Source organism: Anolis sagrei, chromosome 4 (assembly GCF_037176765.1).
Source record: "Anolis sagrei isolate rAnoSag1 chromosome 4, rAnoSag1.mat, whole genome shotgun sequence".
Lineage (NCBI taxonomy): Eukaryota > Metazoa > Chordata > Lepidosauria > Squamata > Dactyloidae > Anolis > Anolis sagrei.
Genome location: NC_090024.1, coordinates 48,680,979 through 48,698,898, shown reverse-complemented (window position 1 = coordinate 48,698,898; position 17,920 = coordinate 48,680,979). Strand labels below are relative to the sequence as shown.

The 17,920-nt window shown below is 40.3% G+C and overlaps 1 protein-coding gene across 2 annotated transcripts; it reads left to right on the top strand.

The window, feature by feature from the left end:
* The first annotated feature begins 452 nt into the window (after positions 1 to 452).
* SDCBP (syndecan binding protein) lies at positions 453 to 16,974 on the top strand. Of its 2 annotated transcripts, XM_060775364.2 has the most exons (10): positions 453 to 563; positions 2,918 to 2,975; positions 10,408 to 10,473; positions 10,707 to 10,785; positions 12,162 to 12,271; positions 12,660 to 12,818; positions 13,373 to 13,548; positions 13,748 to 13,919; positions 15,554 to 15,645; positions 16,293 to 16,974. In XM_060775364.2, exons 3-10 carry the CDS (start codon positions 10,423 to 10,425, stop codon positions 16,345 to 16,347), a joined length of 894 nt encoding a protein of 297 aa, XP_060631347.2. In that variant the 5' UTR covers positions 453 to 563; positions 2,918 to 2,975; positions 10,408 to 10,422; the 3' UTR covers positions 16,348 to 16,974. The 2 variants fall into 2 exon arrangements, with proteins under 2 accessions (XP_060631347.2, XP_060631346.2); XM_060775363.2 differs by lacking the exon at positions 2,918 to 2,975.
* Positions 16,975 to 17,920: the final 946 nt, after the last annotated feature.

Below are 17,920 nucleotides of genomic sequence, written 5' to 3'. Positions count from 1 at the left end.
TTCTGACCCGTGACATGCAACCAGCATTGGATCCCAGATATCATACTTTTCGTGAACCACCATGAGAATTTCGGGGGGGGGGGGGGGGGCTGAAGCCCCTCAAGCCCCCCCCCCCCCGCTACATGTCTGCCTCAAGAAAAAGACAAGGTGATTTGGTATGCCCATACCACCAAGTGGTATCATCAAAGTGGTATCATCTGCATATCTAAGGTTGTTAATGTTTCTTGCAGCATTTTTTACCCCAGCTTGCCCATACCTGATCAATAGTACAGAGGCCCTTGTGGTCTCTTCCAACTTAAGGATTATATGAACAGAAGTTTCCCAGCCCTTCTCAGAAAGAGAGTGGAGGCGGCTCCCACCAGCCAGCCTTGACTCCTCCCGCGCTTTCCCTTCTGTCCCTTCACCCACGGTCACGAGCCTTCCCGGGGGCAGGCGTCTGCGCATGCGCGGAGGTCTCTCCCTCCCTATCTCCCTCCCTCCCTGGCAGTTCCTCCTGGAAGCACCTCCGCCTTCGAGTCGTCGCCTAACGGGCTGAGGAGAGGAGTCGTCGCCAAGGCCGCTCGGTGAGAACGACTTGAAGCAAAAACCGTGTTTGTGTGAGAGGGAGAGAGGGAGGGAGGCCGGGGCCTGGGGTGGATCAAGGGCCGTGGGGTTGGGGTGGGAGAGGCGCCTTCTTTCTCCCTCAGAAAAGGAGGCCTAGTTCCTCGGACCCTCCTCAAATAGAAGCGACGCCTCCGTAGCCCGCACATTTGTGATTTTGTGGGGATTGTTTGTCACCTGAGGAAGAAAAGTGTGTGTGTTTGTGTGTGGGCACCCCTTGATTTGTATGGCTGCTGTTGCTCCTTGTCTCGGTCTGAGGCGAGACGTGTCTGAAGAGAAGGGGAGGGTCGTCTGAGTCTGGGAGAGAAAGGGAGAGCGCCTGAAGCCCCCTCCCCAACACACACACACACACAAGACGTTTGGCAGCGAGAGGGGTTTACTCACCTCCCCCGCCCTCTTCCTACTCCATCCTCTCCCTCCCCTCCTCTTCTTTCTCCTCTTGCTGCTCCTCGTACTCCCCCTTCTCTCTAATATTCATCTGTTCTTCTCCACCTCTTCTTCTTTCTCCTCTCTCTCTCCTCTTCTTTCTTCTCTTCCTCCTCGTACTCCTCTCTTTCTTAATTTTCATCTTTTCTTCACCTCTGCTTCTTTCTCCTTCTCTCTCTCTCTCGTCTTCTTTTTTCTCTTCCTCCTCCTACTCCCTCTCTTTTCTAATTTTCATCTGTCCTCCTGCTTCTCCCCCTCCTCTTTCTCCTTCCCTTCCTCCTGTACTACTCCTCTCCAATTTTCATCTGCCCTCCTCCTTCTCTGCCTCTTTCTCCTCTTCCTTTTCCTTCCCTCTTTCTCTTCTTCCCCCTTCTCTTCTTTCTCATTCTTTCTCCTTCTCTCCCTCCTTTCTCCTCCTCTTGCTCCTTGTACTCTCCCTCTCTAATTTTCATCTGTCCTCCTTCTTCTCCCTCTCCTCTTTCTCCTTCTCTTTCTCCTCCTTCCCCTCTTCTTTCTCTTCCTGCCCCTCCTTGTACTCCCCTTCTCTAATTTTCACATGTCCTCCTTCTTCTCCCCCTTCTCTTTCTCCTCCTCCTCCTGTTCTTTCTCTTCCTCTGCCCCTTCCTCCTCCTTTCTCCTTCTCTTCCTCGTACTCCCCCTCTCTAATTTTCATCTGTTCTCGTTCTTCTCCACCTCCTCTTTCTCCTTCTCTTTCTCCTCCTTCCCCACTTCTTTCTCTTCCTCTCCCCCTTCCTCCATTTCTTCTTCCTCCTCATATCCCCATCCTAATTTTCTCCCCTCCTCTTTCTCCTCCTTCACCTCTTCTTTCTCTTACTTTCTCCTTCTCCCTTCCTCCCTTTCTCTCTCATTTTGTTCCTCCTCGTACTCCTCTTCCTTTCTCACTTTCATCTGTCCTCCTTTCTTTCCAGCCTCTTTCTCCTTCTCTTCTTCCTCCTCTTCCTCCCCATTCTCTCTCAAATTTTCATAAGTTTTCCTCTTTTTCCCTTCTCCTGCTCTTCCACCCTTCTTTTCTTCCCCCCCCCCTCTTCCTCTCTCTCTTCCTCTGCTTTCTCATTCCCCTTCTTCACTCCCTCCTTTCTCCTTCTCCCCCCTCCTCCTCCTACTTGGGACAGAGGCCCAGATTGAGCAGGGAGGGAAGGAGGAGAGGCAAGCAAAAGCTTTGCCAGTTCCCTTTTTCCTTGAAATAGGTTCTTGGTTGGTGGGGGAGAGAAGCACTGAGAGGCTTTGATTCCTCAGAGGAGTCACAAATGGAGGAGGAGGAGGCATCCATTTTCAGTTTTGTTACAGGATGTTTGCTGAAAGGTGGGAGAAGGAAGTTGTTGGTTTTTCTGCGTGACGTGATGTCTTTTCCATTGCTGCGGGTGTGTGTACTTTAGATGTTACTAGGAGTTGCCTGTTTTGGTTTTTAAAACCACAAACCAAGAGAGATAAAATTGGGGTGTATTGGTTGCTGCCTTGATTCCAACTATGTCTTAATATATACATTCTCTGTCATCTCTGTGTGTACATGTGACCATATGGTGGTTGCTAGCTATCCTAGAATTGACTTTACTTTTGGCAACCCTGTGCATGGGACAATCCCGCCTTCAATCTATATTAAGTGGTCAGTTGAGACATTCCCTCAAGTCAACAGACCTGTTCAGGTCTCACATGGTCCATCCTAACTTTTGTATTTAATAATATTAGATGACTACTGAGGGTAAATTCAGTAAGTTCTATGTTTTTGTTTGCAATAAAGTCTACTGGGTTCTGTAAGGCTGAATGGCTAGTAAAGGTGTTCAGTACTACATCCATGTTTTCAATTTCAGTGTAAAATCTGGATGAGAAAATATAGTGATATTGTATTATTTTGTGTTCTGTTTTACAATAGATTACAGTATTTTGTTTCTGAAGAGCCATCTAATTCCCCATCAGAGTTTCCAAAACATGTGAGTCACTAGTATTACCAGAATTTGTTGAGATAATTGTTTGACAAACTGTTTTAGCTCGAAATCCCCCTTCCCGGTTTTGGGAAGTTGATGCTGTTTCATACATAGTTTTACATACCTTTATTATTTTCTCTTGCTATTTTCTAAGCTAAAATATTACGTTGACTTATAGTGAGGCTTCCTCAGGTCACTAGCTATTGGCTGGCTATTTTCTATGTTTTCATCTGCTCTGCAATACACAGAGGAGTTTCAGTTTGTGTTAAAGTTGGTCTCCTAGACTTTTATTGTAACTGACGTAAGGAACTGGGTAACAACAAAGATGGCCATTTCAGTTATCTCACCACAAGTGACTGTTGATACTGTTACCCACTAGCAAAGTGTACTTTTTCCTATTGTAACCCTTTCATTCAGTGATAACAAGACTGCAGTTACTTTTCCCATTCCTCCAGCTTAGGAAGGTAACACTGTCCAGTCGCTTTATGGCAAAGCTGCATCTCAGCTCAACTCACCTTTCTCACACACTCACCTCTGTTTCACTCCACTTCTCAGGTGTGCTGAGAGAGCTATGCATTCTGGTTGTGAGTAATGTAAATTGAACTCACCTGTATGTCTTAAGATATGATGACCCAAATTCAGTAGCTTATTATAGGCGTTGAAGCAGCATAGAACTGTACAAAAGATTGATATTTGTGGCTTCAGTTTTTTTCCCAAACAGATCCCACCATACAGGAATTCCTTTTGCTTAAACATATGCATTGAGCAATATACCATCATAATTTTCCTAGCAATTCACTTTCATTGCGAAGTCATTTCCTTTCACTGTATATGTGATATTAGAATTGAGCATGTGTGTCTTTCAGTATCACCTTACATTTGTTTAGAATGAATTGCCTTTGCTATTTTAGTACCCATTTCCCTAGTTTGGAACTTTGTAATTTCATTTGTTTCAATTTGCTTAAACAATTTTGATTTAGTCAGCTTTACCATCTCATTTCTTAGCCTTATTTCCACTGCATTTTTTAACATGATAGCAAAAGCCAATTTCAGTACTGCCCTGGCGTCCCCTGGGCAACGTCCTTGCAGACGGCCAATTCTCTCACACCAGAAACAACTTGCAGTTTCTCAAGTCGCTCCTCACATGACAAAAAAAAAAAAAGTACTGGCCTACGGGAAATCTGATTTTTGTAGTATATCATTGCAAGATGTGTCCATGTATTCTTACTCCCTGTGTTTTGTATAACCAGTTACTGGTCCAAAATATAATGTCTTCTCTCATGACTACTATATTTGATCAGCTTTGATGAGGTCACTATTTGAATCTTGTGGCTTGTTTTCATTTTTGTCAGCAGAGTCTAGAATTTCATAACTTGTCACCACTGTTTGTTTCTGTTTGTCGCTTTCCTGAGAATATCAGATGAAGCAATGGATATGTGATATACGGCATATCATAGGAAGTGAAGAAAGATAAATTTCTCTGCAGTCTCATTGATTTCCTTTAGTGCTTTTTAAACTAATCATCCAGTCACTCTTATACTCTTTTAACTATTTTTCCAGTTCATTTGAATTGCCTCCCTTCTTCTGCCATTTGCATGTATATGTATATGTGGTATACAAGCATTCCCAAAGTTATGAACAAGATAGGTTCTTCAGTTGAGTGTGTTTGTAAGTTGGAACAGGTATATTTTAAGTGTAACTCCATCCAAAGATAGATAGATAGATTGAATAGCATGGGGAAAGCTTAACATCCCTAATGCATTAGTTTTGTTTTCAGAAGATTTCACCTCACTTTATGTCCCTGTGATAATTGGATTTTGAAAAAAAAAATGGCTTGTTGTGGAAACAAGTATTGGGTGAGAAAGCTTCTGTGGCGATACCCTTTCCCCATGATAACTCTTTCAGGAGTGAATTTCTCTTCCTAGGGTAGATTGCTCTCACTTCCTGCTGTCTTACCCATGTTCTTAACTATGAGTCCTTTGTAAGTCAGATGTTTGTAACTCAGGGACTACCTGTATATATATTATGTCTGTATGTATGTGTGTATGTATAGAAGTGTCAACGTTATTAGATATGCTCTGTTTTTTTTCTATTCTTTTTGTGCATGTTTGTTTTTATGTTTTTATTTAGGCAAAAACCACCATATTCTGAGACAGGCTTTTAAAAATAGACTTCTTGACACTTTTTAACCATGCAGATAATCTGTTAATTAGAGATATCTTTACTGCTCTGCATTATACATTCTACATGGTCTTCTTTTATTGTGACTTCAAGTACCTGTGAAGTATTTTGGAGAGTTTTGACTTTCATTGGAAGTGCCCTTTTTATAATTCTTTTAATTTTTGAAGTTATTGTGACTGTGTTAGATTTCTCCAGCCATTTCCACTTGTCTATGAATTCAGTTAGATACTACCGTAGTCACTGCCCATTTCCAATTTGTGCACAACAACATTCATCCTTGTCATGGGCACCATTTAGAGTTGAGTTACCTTCCATCTAATTGACTGTTTGAATATACAGCCATTTCTTCATTATTAGAATGTTCATTTATCCAGTTGCTATTGGGGTAATTGGAATTGCCCAGTTCTACAATTCTTCTTCATTTGGTTGCCTTCCTGATTTCATTCTCCATTGCAATTTTATTATTCCAAGTGTTACGGGTGGACGATGATGCAAAGTCCCCAACATTACAATAATTTTCCCCCCAAGCCCAGTAATTTTTGTCACCTATAGTTACACCACAGAGGAAAGCAGTCTTTTGTGCACAGCAATAACAGCTCAATACTCCCAGAGAGTCATACCAACTTTCCATTATTCATATTATATCTTTGTCCTCCTTTAAAATTTTCCAAATATCATAGGCATGCCCTGCAGGCACATATTATTAGAAAACACATTTTTTTCAGATAGCCTGGACCCAAGCTGTATGAAGCTTCATAGGATCTAGCAACCACTTTGTACTGGAAATAGATTGGTAGCCAGTGAAGTTAGCTAGCTGTAATATCCACTGTCCTATACATCTAGGAACTTTTAATTACTGTAAGTTTTATAGGTAGGGCAGTCTCCCTAGAGGAGCATAAAGCAAAGCAGACACAGAACTGCTTGGCTGAAGATGGTTGTAGATGTCACTCTATCATCCAAAGGATGCCTAACTATCACACTATCATCCAAAGGATATCTGACTATCACACTGAACAGGGGACACAGACAGCAAAACCAACACCACAGCGGTGTTAACCCTTTCCTATGCTATCTATTAGGCCTGTCGGTTTCGTTTCGTTGATTCGTTATTTCGTATTAAAATCGTTATTTTTTGCATATCCGAAGCGATATCAAAACATATTTTCAAACCCGGAAGGGTTTGAAAATATCGAAGCAGCAGCCCCATTTTTTTTACGAGCGGAAGCTCCGCTCGTTAATGGGATGGAGGCTGCTGTAAATGGGGCGGGCGGGGCGAAGGGGCGGTGCGAGGAGGAGGAGGGCGCAGGAGCGCGCGCGCCATCCGATCGGCTCGGCTCCTGCGCCCCCTCCTCCTCCTCCTCCTCCTCCCAGCTGGGAGGAGGAGGAGGAGGAGGAGGAGGAGGGGGGCGCAGAAGCCGGAGCCCATTGGATGGCGCGCGCGCGCTCACAAGCGGCCTCCGCGCGCCATCGGGCTCCGGCTTCTGCGCCCCCCTCCTCCTCCTCCTCCTCCTCCTCCCCCCAGCTGGGAGGAGGAGGGGGAGGAGGAGGAGGGGGGCGCAGAAGCCGGAGCCCATTGGATGGCGCGCGCGCGCTCACAAGCGGCCTCCGCGCGCCATCGGGCTCCGGCTTCTGCGCCCCCCTCCTCCTCCTCCTCCTCCTCCTCCCCCCAGCTGGGAGGAGGAGGGGGAGGAGGAGGAGGGGGGCACAGAAGCCGGAGCCCATTGGATGGCGCGCGCGCGCTCACAAGCGGCCTCCGCGCGCCATCGGGCTCCGGCTTCTGCGCCCCCCTCCTCCTCCTCCTCCTCCCCCCAGCTGGGAGGAGGAGGGGGAGGAGGAGGAGGGGGGCGCAGAAGCCGGAGCCCATTGGATGGCGCGCGCGCGCTCACAAGCGGCCTCCGCGGTGCGCGGAGGCCGCTTGTGTGACTTTTCAGGGCTGTATGACCATGTTCCAGAAGCATTCTCTCCTGACATTTTGCCCACATCTATGGCAGGCATCCTCAGAGGTCTGTTGGAAACTAGGCAAATGGTGAGTTATATATCATCTAATATTATCGAATGTCCAGGGTGGGAGAAAGCCATTCAATGCTAATCAAGGTGACCATTACTGCAACATTCATTCACACTTAGCCTGTTTGATCAAGAAAATTTTTTTTTCTAAAATGTTTTGTAAATAATAACGAAAATTCGTAAATAACAAAACATTTTTTGGAAAGTTTTGTAAATATTTTTAATATCGAAACAAAAAAACACCCCAATTAAGAATCGAATTTAGAAACAAATTTTTTCTTGATCAAACAGGCCTACTATCTATATATACATGCATACATACATCACTGGAGTTATGCTTTAAAAATGTACCTGTTCTGACTTACATACAAATTCAACTTAAGAACAAACCTACAGAATCTTATTTTCAGCCTGGGGACTGACTGTTTGAATGAGAGGCATTTTAGAGCCATTTAGACTTTCAATTCTTATTTTTAAATATCAGTTAAATTTTTAAAAAACCAATTGATATCCATTCTATGTTCTTGAAAAGTTTTGGATTAAAAAAAGCCAATGTAGTGAATGGTCCAGAAATCTGAGAGCTGCAGGCCAAATCATCTGGAACAGGGGTCCTCAAACTTTTTAAACAGAGGGCCAGGTCACAGTCCCTCAAACTGTTGGAGGGCCGGATTATAATGTGGAAAAAAAAGAATGAATTCCTATGCACACTGCACATATCTTATTTTAGTGCAAAAAAACACTTAAAAACAATACAATAAAAAATGAAGAACAATTTTAACAAATATAAACTTATTAGTATTTCAATGGGAAGTGTGGGCCTGCTTTTGGCTGATGGGATAGGATTGTTGTTGTTGTCAGCTTTCAAGTCGTTTCAGACTTACGTTGACCATGAGTGAGGGCCAGGTAAATGACCTTGGAGGGCTGTTTCCAGCCCTTGGGCCTTAGTTTGAGGACCCCTGATCTGGAAAATAACATATTGCACACCGCTAAGCTTTCATGTTCTGCTGTATTCTCATGGCTTTTTTCTGATGTGTTTGTATTTGAACAAATAGATTTCCATCCTCATTTCCTAGGGATGATTCATCCTGAACTGGATTTTGCTCAGCTTCTGTTTGCTTTTCCTGGGAGTCAGTTTAAATAAATACTGCTCTGCCATCTCCTTGATATTATGTACTGAGTCTCTTTTCTATACATTTCCTATTACCCCCAAAAGTAAACCTTTCTCTATAATGTAAACCAGTACTATGGCAGTGTCTCATCTATGCATTGATAGCCCTCAGCTTTACCTGTCAAGCTGTGTGTGGAACTGTAGAATATAACCATAATTTCTTTTCAGTAAACTGCTAATTTTTCATATGACTTTCTGTGAAATATTCTGGCTATCCACTGGAACCTGCTCAGTTCCAAGCTTCACCTTTCTTTTTTAATTGGTCTGACTTAACTAAAAAGCAAAGTTCTTTATTATCAGAATGGGGAACAAGCTTCTTACCATGTTGCTAAATTCAGAGCAATATTTAACTTGCCTTGTGATGAGATGCTTTACTTCTAGGGCTGAGATACTTCAACAGCTGGAACTTTCTCTCTCACTTCCAAAGTTCAGGCCCAGATATTCAAGATTAAATATAGAATCTTATTTTAAAATGTTTATACATATTTTTCCAAACATAAATTAGTCTCTCAATTTCTAGTATCTTCTGGAAATTTAATGAAAACTAGAACATGAGTAATGTTCTCATGTTCTAGTTTTCACCAACCGAGCTTGAAATTGAGATGTCACTGAGAGAAGGGCCTCTCCTAAAGATCTCAGGGCCCATGAAGGTTCGTACAAGGGGATACAATTGGCCAAATAGCCTGGAGCTGAACCGTAAAGCTTTAAAGGTCATAACCAGCAGTTTGAATTGTGCCAGGTAGCAGACTGGCAGTCAATGGAGCTGCTTCAACAGGGGGGTTGCTCACTTCTTGTAGCCAGCTCCAGTTAGCAACTTGTCTGCAGCTCTTTGGATCAACTAAAGTTTCTGAGCAGTCTTCAGAGGCAACCCTATGTAGAGCATGTTACAGTAATCCAGATGGGATGTAACTAAGGCATGTACCAGATCTGGCTTCTCAAGGAAACAGGGGCAGTTGGCACACAAGTTTTAATTCTGCAAAGGCCCTCCGCTGATACCTGGACCATCAGGTTCAATGCCAAGTCTAGGGGGACCCCCAATCTGTGGACCTGTGTCCTCAGAGGGAGTGTGACGCCACCCAGCACAGGCTGAATCCCTATTCCTTGGTCTACCTTCCAACTTACCAGGAGTCAGTCTGTCTTCTCTAATTAAGTTTCAGTTTGTTTGCCCTCATCCAGTCCATTACTGATGACAGGCACTGATTTAGGGTCAGGACAGCTTCCTGGGCATTAGGTGGAAAGGAGTAATAAAGCTGGGTGCCATCTGCACGCAGGTGACACCATACTCCAAAATTCCGGATGACCTCTCCCAGCGGTTTCATGTGTATGTTAAACAGCATGGGAAACAAAATGTAACCTCGAAGAACCCCACAGGTCAATGGCTAGCACAGTGGTTCTCAACCTGGGGTCCCCAGATGTTTTTGGCCTACAACTCCCAGAAATCCCAGCCAGTTTATCAGCTGTTAGGATTTCTGGGAGTTGAAAGCCAAAAACATCTGGGGACCCCAGGTTGAGAACTACTGGGCTAGCGGTCTCCTGTTCAAACCGCTAGCCCAGTAGTGGGCTAGCGGTTTGAACAGGAGTCCCCCAGCACCACCTTCTGGTTACAGCCTTCCAGGAAGGAATGGAGCCACTGTAAAACAATACATCCCAGTCCTATCTGGCAAGATGACCCAGAAGGATACCATGGTCAATGGTATTGTAATCTGCTGAGAGGTCCAGGAGAACCAAACAACAATGTCTAGCTCTCTTTGTAGGTCATCCACCAAAGCGACCAAAGCTGTCTCTGTTCCACAGCCAGGCCTGAAACCAGATTGAAATGGATCTAGACAATTTATTTCATCCACAAATCCTTGGAGTTGGGAGGCCACCACATGCTTCAAGACCTTGCTCAGAAAGGGGAAGTTGAACACTGGCCAATACTTGTTCATTATAGAGGGGTTCGGGGATGGCTTTTTAAATATAGGTCTCACAAATGGCTCCTTTAGATACATGCAAGCATAGATACATCGGTTCTGTCACAAGTGGACCTAAGAATGTTTTACTAATTTCAGGATTCCTTTTTGTGTTTGTTTTTTCTTCCAGTGAAACTATTTGAAAATGTCTCTGTATCCTTCCTTGGAAGACCTGAAGGTAGACAAAGTAATTCAGGTATGTCAGAGGACATCTTATAGTAGAAATTATTTTTTATTGAAGATTGAGGGGAAACACCTCATTATAGCTAGGAATATAATGCCTATCCAGCTATAGATGTTAAATTTCAGGGCAGAAAGGGGGGGCATGTTTTCTTGCACAGTTAAGAAATTCATGTAGACATGATTAATTTGTATATGAGATTATTATACTTTTAAACAAGCTCCATAAAATGCATTCCTTCTTTGTAGGCCCAGACATCTTTTGCTTCAAACCCAGCTAACCCAGCAATTCTTTCTGAAGCCTCAGCACCTGCCTTTCAAGATGGAAGTAAGTGATTATAGACAGCGGGGTGGGAGAAGCGTGGGTGGGAGGTATAACATAAAAACCAGTATTAGAAAAACAAGGCAAGACATTAAATCCAAATAACATCAAAACCAAAGTATAGCAAATAAAATTGCCCAGATGCTTATCATTATTATGCACCCTAGCTTATTATATCAACTCTTGCATTTCTTATATATGATGATCTTTTTGTTACAGTCCAAATGTACACCTGTTTTCCAAATATCTCTGAATCAGAGATGGTCGGGTGGGATATTTGTCAAATGTATAGCCCACATTTCTATTTAACATAACACTGAAGAAATCTAGTAAGAATAACATTCAGATTAAACCATGAAAACAGATTTATTGTATAGGCCTTTTTTAGGCTGAGAAAGCCCCCCTCTACTCGAGTCAAAGTTATTTATTATTTTACTTCATTATTATTATTATTATTATTATTATTATTATTACATTTATTATTTTACTCTATTATATTATTACTATTACTTTATTTTACTCTATTAGTATTATTACATTTACATTATTTTACTCAATTATTTTTATTACATTTATTATTTTACTCTATTATTATTGGAAGGATGCATAAGTACATTTACAGTGAAGAAGGTTAGAATAATGGTTTACTCAGAGTTGGGAGTAAACCAACGACAGTCTTATCTTAAATTACAGTTTTATGTAAATATTCAAAAACATTTAACCTACTGATGCCTCCATTAATATAATTTTATTGATATCTATTTTTATTTTGAAAGTTACAAGTAGCTGCTGCATTTCCCACCATCTGCTTATACTTGAGTCAATATGTTTTCCTAGTTTTTTGTGGTAAAGTTAGGTGCCTTTGTTCGGGTCAGCTTATACTCGAGTATATACGATAAATTACACCAGTAAAACCAAAGCACAGCACCAACCTAGTCAGGTGTCCTTGATCACCACCAATCGTTTTTACATATTAAAAAATATCTGAAGCCAAAGGAGAGGAATGATCCTCATCTTCCTTGGGAATATATTCAAGAATCTGAAAGTTTTTATTGGGAAAATCCTCTCTTTCATTTAATTCAAACATATCCTAGAAGCCATGCGGGAATGAGAGGAAGGCTTCCCCTCTCTCTGTATCTTTAACCAGAAGAGGAGCATAAAAATAAAATATTTCCAATAACTTTAATTCCAAGATTTAGAAAACTTTCTAGGCCAGAAACATACCAATAGCTGTGGAAGCTTCTCTTAGAAGAAAGTAGCATTTCCTTGTTAATGCTGCACTCGAAGATTGCTTGTAAACTACTGGATCAAGTGATGTTTTTCAAGTGCTTTTCTAGAAAATCTCTCAAGTTATTACTTAATGTATTTTAAACTTCCTTTAGATTTATATCCCAGATTGTATCCTGAACTTACCCAATATATGGGTTTAAGCCTGAATGAAGAAGAGATACAGAGAAACATGACAGTAGTTCCTGCTGTACATTCTCAGGAAGTAAGTATTAGTGTAACAACATCAGTTTCAGATTTTTTTGAGCTTTTGGGATTTGCTGCTCTTTTTTTGTTAAAGGGAAGATTCTTTTGGTTACTTGAATAGCAAGAACCCATTAGATGTTCTATTTCATATACGTTATAGGAGTCCTGTAAAAGCAATTAATATGTATGTTTGACATGTAGCTGCCAGCTCTTGGGATCTGTGCTGGGGAAAAGACAAGATATAAATTACATAAATAAGTTGTGAAATAGCTATCTTTGTCCTAAAATAGTAAAATTATGTTGTCTGTATGCACCATTTATTTTTTTTTGTCCTAAAATACCACATTTATGGATATACTGTTCATATCAGAGGCCTATAAATAATATGCACATTTCCTAACTCTCAGATTGTTGCAAGACCTTCTGCAGTGAATTGCATGGTTGCTCCTGTCACTGGAAACGATGTTGGAATTCGTCGAGCAGAAATCAAGCAAGGAATCCGTGAAATAATCTTATGTAAAGATCAGGATGGAAAAATTGGTCTTCGGCTTAAATCAGTGGACAATGTATGTATGATAAAGATCATGTCTGTATTATAACTTCTGCTGTTTAGAGTCAAAAACTGCCAAGATGTTATAGAATTCCTTACCCACAGGGATTCTTCCTTGGTCGAATTTGTTTGCTTTCTTAATGTTTTGGCAGTCTACTACATCAGCTATAATCTTATGGGTGTTTTATAACTGTATTTTTCCCTTTGGAAACAGTTGGGCATTTATTTTCCTTACAGAATGTCTGGATTTAGTTCAAGGTAGCAAGAGTGGATTGGGCTTGCAATACCATCTTGCATGGCTGCTCATTGCACAACTGATATCTTGTTTGTTAGCAGTCTTAAATAGGTATTTTCACAGATAACAGGATTGATCATATTAATTTCACAGACAAGTAGCTGAACATCTTTTGATATATCCATCGTATATTTTGTTTAGGAGGAGAAAAATGTTTGGCTGTTAAAAATTAGTAGTTAATTGCCAGTGCACATGTATTAATTCTCTTTGCTATTTTTCGCACACATTTGGTAAAATACTTGGTTTATCTTAATGTGGTGTCCTGTCTTTCTTAGGGTATATTTGTCCAGTTGGTTCAAGCAAATTCTCCGGCATCACTTTCTGGCCTGCGGTTTGGGGACCAAGTTTTGCAGATTAATGGTGAAAACTGTGCAGGGTGGAGTTCTGATAAAGCACATAAAGTTTTGAAGCAAGTTCCTGGAGAGAGAATTACAATGATTGTTCGTGACAGGTAAAGCTTCAGGAAATCTGGTTAACAATTTCTTGGGGGCTGTATTGGTAAGGCGGGTTGCTAAGATTTTGTTTGAGTCTCCAGCTGTGTGATGTAATGTGAAATCAATAAGTTCACATTAAATTTATTTAAAATATTTTATGAATGTACTAAGGTGCCAATGAGTTGTAAAAACATTATTTTTTAAATAAAAAAACAGGCCTTTTGGGCGAACTATTACCATGCACAAGGACAGCACAGGGCATGTTGGCTTCATTTTCAAAAATGGAAAAATAACATCAATAGTGAAAGACAGCTCTGCTGCTAGAAATGGACTTCTGACTGAACATAGCATCTGTGAAATCAATGGACAGAATGTAATTGGCCTCAAGGTAAGTGCAATACCTTGTGAATGCATATATAAATAAACTGGATAATGAAGATAATGCTGAGGTATAGATAAATTCCCCTTAATTTGTAGTCCACAATTACAGAAAAAAATCTGACCATATGAGCGATTTGTCATATGATTTTTTTCTGTTTTGCTGCATTAATTTAATTCCTGTAGGGTGTGATGATGATTCCAGAGAACATTTATAAGATTTAACAGATATTCAATAGACCATGACATCTCAGACTTTTCCACTTTTGGCCTTTATGTGACCCCTATTTATACCTATTTTAAATACAGGTATTTAAAATAGGTATAAAAATCAATCATTTACTGATAACAAATCAGCATTTGTAAGGCTTGCCAAACAAGCTAATTTTCCTTTTTATGAAGTAAAACTGAAGCATCTTCTGCAGAACCCACTGTAAACCCTGCAAAACAGATTCTGTAAGTGTCTACAACTAGGTGACATTCAGAAAACTTTTGCTGTTGCCAATTTTTTCGGAACTCCAACATTGAGCTAAGGAGACCACATTTGGGGTCGGAACACACAGTTTAAGAAGCCCAGGAATAGACAATATGATTTGTATATTCAAGATTAATGTGGGCATGTTCTGCAGGAATACTTTGAATCTTAGGCAAGTTGTCTACTTCGCTTTCAGCTTTATAAATTGGGTAGCAGCAGTCAATGTATCTGTGTGGTAATGATGAAGCAATATGGTCTTTCTGCCCTCATTTGAATAGAGCACGCATGGGCAAACTTCGTCCCTCCAGGTGTTTTGGACTTCAATCTCCACAATTCGTTTTAGGAATTGTGGAAGTCCAAAACATCAGGAGGGGAAGTTTGCCCATGCCTGGAGTAGAATATCAGTATCATCCCAGCTTCTTCATTTCTCTTTCTTTTATGATGCAGTTCCTCATGTCAGTTAGAGCATCCAGTTCAATTGAGTTTTCTTATTGTTGTGTGTTTTACTCACTTGTATTTCTAAAAAATTGATAGGAAATAGCTAGAAATATATGTTCAGTTGTTTGATAGTGGCTGTGTACTCTTTATTGTTAATGTGCTAGCCTTGAGTATGAAGTAAAAAGGCAACCTTGCTGTGCATATGAGCCTTTTGTTAGGTTACTGGTCATTTAACTAGGTCAGAAATTTCCAAATTGTGTTGCAACACAGTGAGTTGCCTATAAGCCTCTAGTGTGTTGTTTGAAAAGTGCTCCCCCATCCCCTCAAGCAAAGACTGCCTGGCAGCTGCTTAGAGGGAGTGTGTTGGCCGCCCCTACATCTAATCCAACCTCTCCCCCCCCCCCCTTCAGCTAGCCAGGAACGTACAATTAAAGCACCCCTCGATGGTCATCCAGTCTCTGTTTAAATACCTCCTGAGAGCTTTAGCCACTACAGAAGTGTACTGGTGCTGTTCAAGTGTTTTACCTTTTGGCTTCCACTGAAATGAGCTGACTGTAACCTATATTGTCATACGTGCATATTTTTAAAAAGACACTCATGCTCACTCAATATACCTCAAAATGACTAAAAAATAAACTTTAGATCATTTTTAGTTAAAAAAAAACTATGGCTGTGACATTTTTTTTATCAATAAGTTCCTAAGAATGTTTAATTTCTTGAATTCTTTATAGGATTCCCAAATTGCAGACATCTTGTCAACAGCTGGAAATATAGTGACCATCACCATTATGCCTTCTCAGATCTTTGAACACATGATTAAGAGGTATGTGTCAAAATATTTCTCCCATTTTAAGTAGGTGAAATAAAATGTTGAGGCAGCAATTTGAAAGGATGGAGAACATTGCTGAAGATTGTTTTGATTTTGCTGTGTATTTTTGAGAATGTGAACCAATATGAATCATGTTTCTCTTGGAAACTACACACACTGAATTATGAAGATTCGTTAACAAGTGTGTTGTGGATTCGTGTACTCCAATTGGTCATTTGACAATAAGTCTCAAGTTTATCTGTTTACCTCTCTTCCAAAGGCGTTCTCTTGGGTATTTACAAATACTTAATTATAATTTATATTGCCTTTTAAGTATTAATACCAATAATCTTATATATTTATATTTAATTATATATTGTTACTTTATAAATACATACATCTGTTATGTGTTGCAAGGGATGTACTAAATTAGTCCGTCTGGTTGACAATCTTAACTGGGGCTTATTTTAGGGCTTATATAGTATGAGCATCCTGAAAAATCATTCTAGGGCTTATTTTCAGATTAGGTCTCATTTTCAGGGAAATACAGTAAAGATCAATGAATGTGACAGGTTTAGCATTTTGCTCCCTTTTGTACCCTTGGGGGCTTGAAATATTTCTCCCTATTCTATTAATCTTACTAAATATTTTATTACTTTCAGGATGGCTTCAAGCGTTATGAAAAGCCTGATGGATCACAGTATTCCCGAGGTTTAAGATTACTTTTGGAGACATCTAATGAAGAAACACTGCTGATCATGGCCTGTTATTACTTTGCAACATTTGTTCTGCACATGAGCCTTTCTTTAAGCCAAGATAAATGATGCTATATTGAGCATTTGCATTATGTTATGGCTGGGAATGTCCAATCCAACATATTACCTGGTTCACATTGCAGCCTTATACTAGGTTTGACAAAACGAACTGTATAACGCTTTTTCATAAGGTTTTGCTGTAAAGTTCCAACCACTTTCTGTAAGCTATTGGCATAGATAAAAAAATCAGTGTACCTTGAAAGTGTTAGTATTTGCTGTTTGTGATCAAAGTATACAGCTGCTGCTTGTACTTTTTCGAGACGAATTCGTTTTTCTACTACCATTCTGTCTGCATTGATCTTTCAATTATGTGTAATGATAGTTAACTGGTTCTAGTAATCATGTTTACAAAGCATGCCGGTTACACTGAGCATAGCTCGTATTTATCATTCCATAGACATTTTTAGTAGTAAGTTGTACAGATGAGCATTTGCTTGTCTAATTACTCACTTACAAAATGATTCTAATTTGCTTAAAGTCTGTTGCCTTAACCATCTTAAATGAGAAATAAAAAATAAACTTTTTACAACTGTGGTGCCATTGTACTTACTACCTTGTCAAACTTTATTCCCAACCCAAGACCGCCTTTTAAAAAAATGTATATTCTATTCTCAGCATGACTAATTCACACATGTGCATATATATGAATTATTTCCCATACCAGCATACTGAGGAAGAAGTCCAAAGTTCTGTTTCTGCTATAAAAAAAAATAACTCCAGCAGCCACATTATTTACTTGCCTCTTTAACTGGTTGACCTTTCTGTTCTCCTATTACTTTTGCCTGTATTATGATTGCAATGGCAGCATTAAGTTGAGATGCCTTAGAACACTGCTTAAACTTTGGTTTCTGAATCCAAATAGTCTCCTTAGCTCAGTGTTGGGGTTACAAAAAGTTTGGCAACAGTACAAAGTTTCTGAACAATAGCCATTTACACAAAGCTGTTCATAACAAGATCTGTATACAATGGATTTTGCAGAAAAGGCATCAGCTGTACTCCATAAGTCTTTAAAATGGGGCTGATTTATCAGCAAATGTTTGCTTTTATACATATTTTATATCTGGGGTTATGTAAAAATTTCTCTGGAAGAAAGGGATCATGAGAGGAAAAAGGTTAAGAAGCCCTGCCTTAGAAGATGCTGTAAAGTCCACAGATCATAAAAGGCTTTTCCTTTGTTCACAGTGATGTGTCTTTGTTCCTATTAGAAGTGTAAAAGAATGCCAAGATGATGGCCTGAATCCTACTGCTTAATCCTAACTAGCATAAACCCAATAAACAGGCTGGATTTACTTGCATGTTGACCCATCTTTTAAGTAGTTGACTGTCCTGGGATTAACTAACAGGATGCAGCTTACTGTTGTTGAAAAATATGGCCTGTTTGGCAGGATCAAATGTTTGTACCTAAAACAGACACTTAAGCAAGTGGCTTGAGGTTTTGTTTCCTCTGTGCTGGGAAAACGAGCGCATATAGGCCA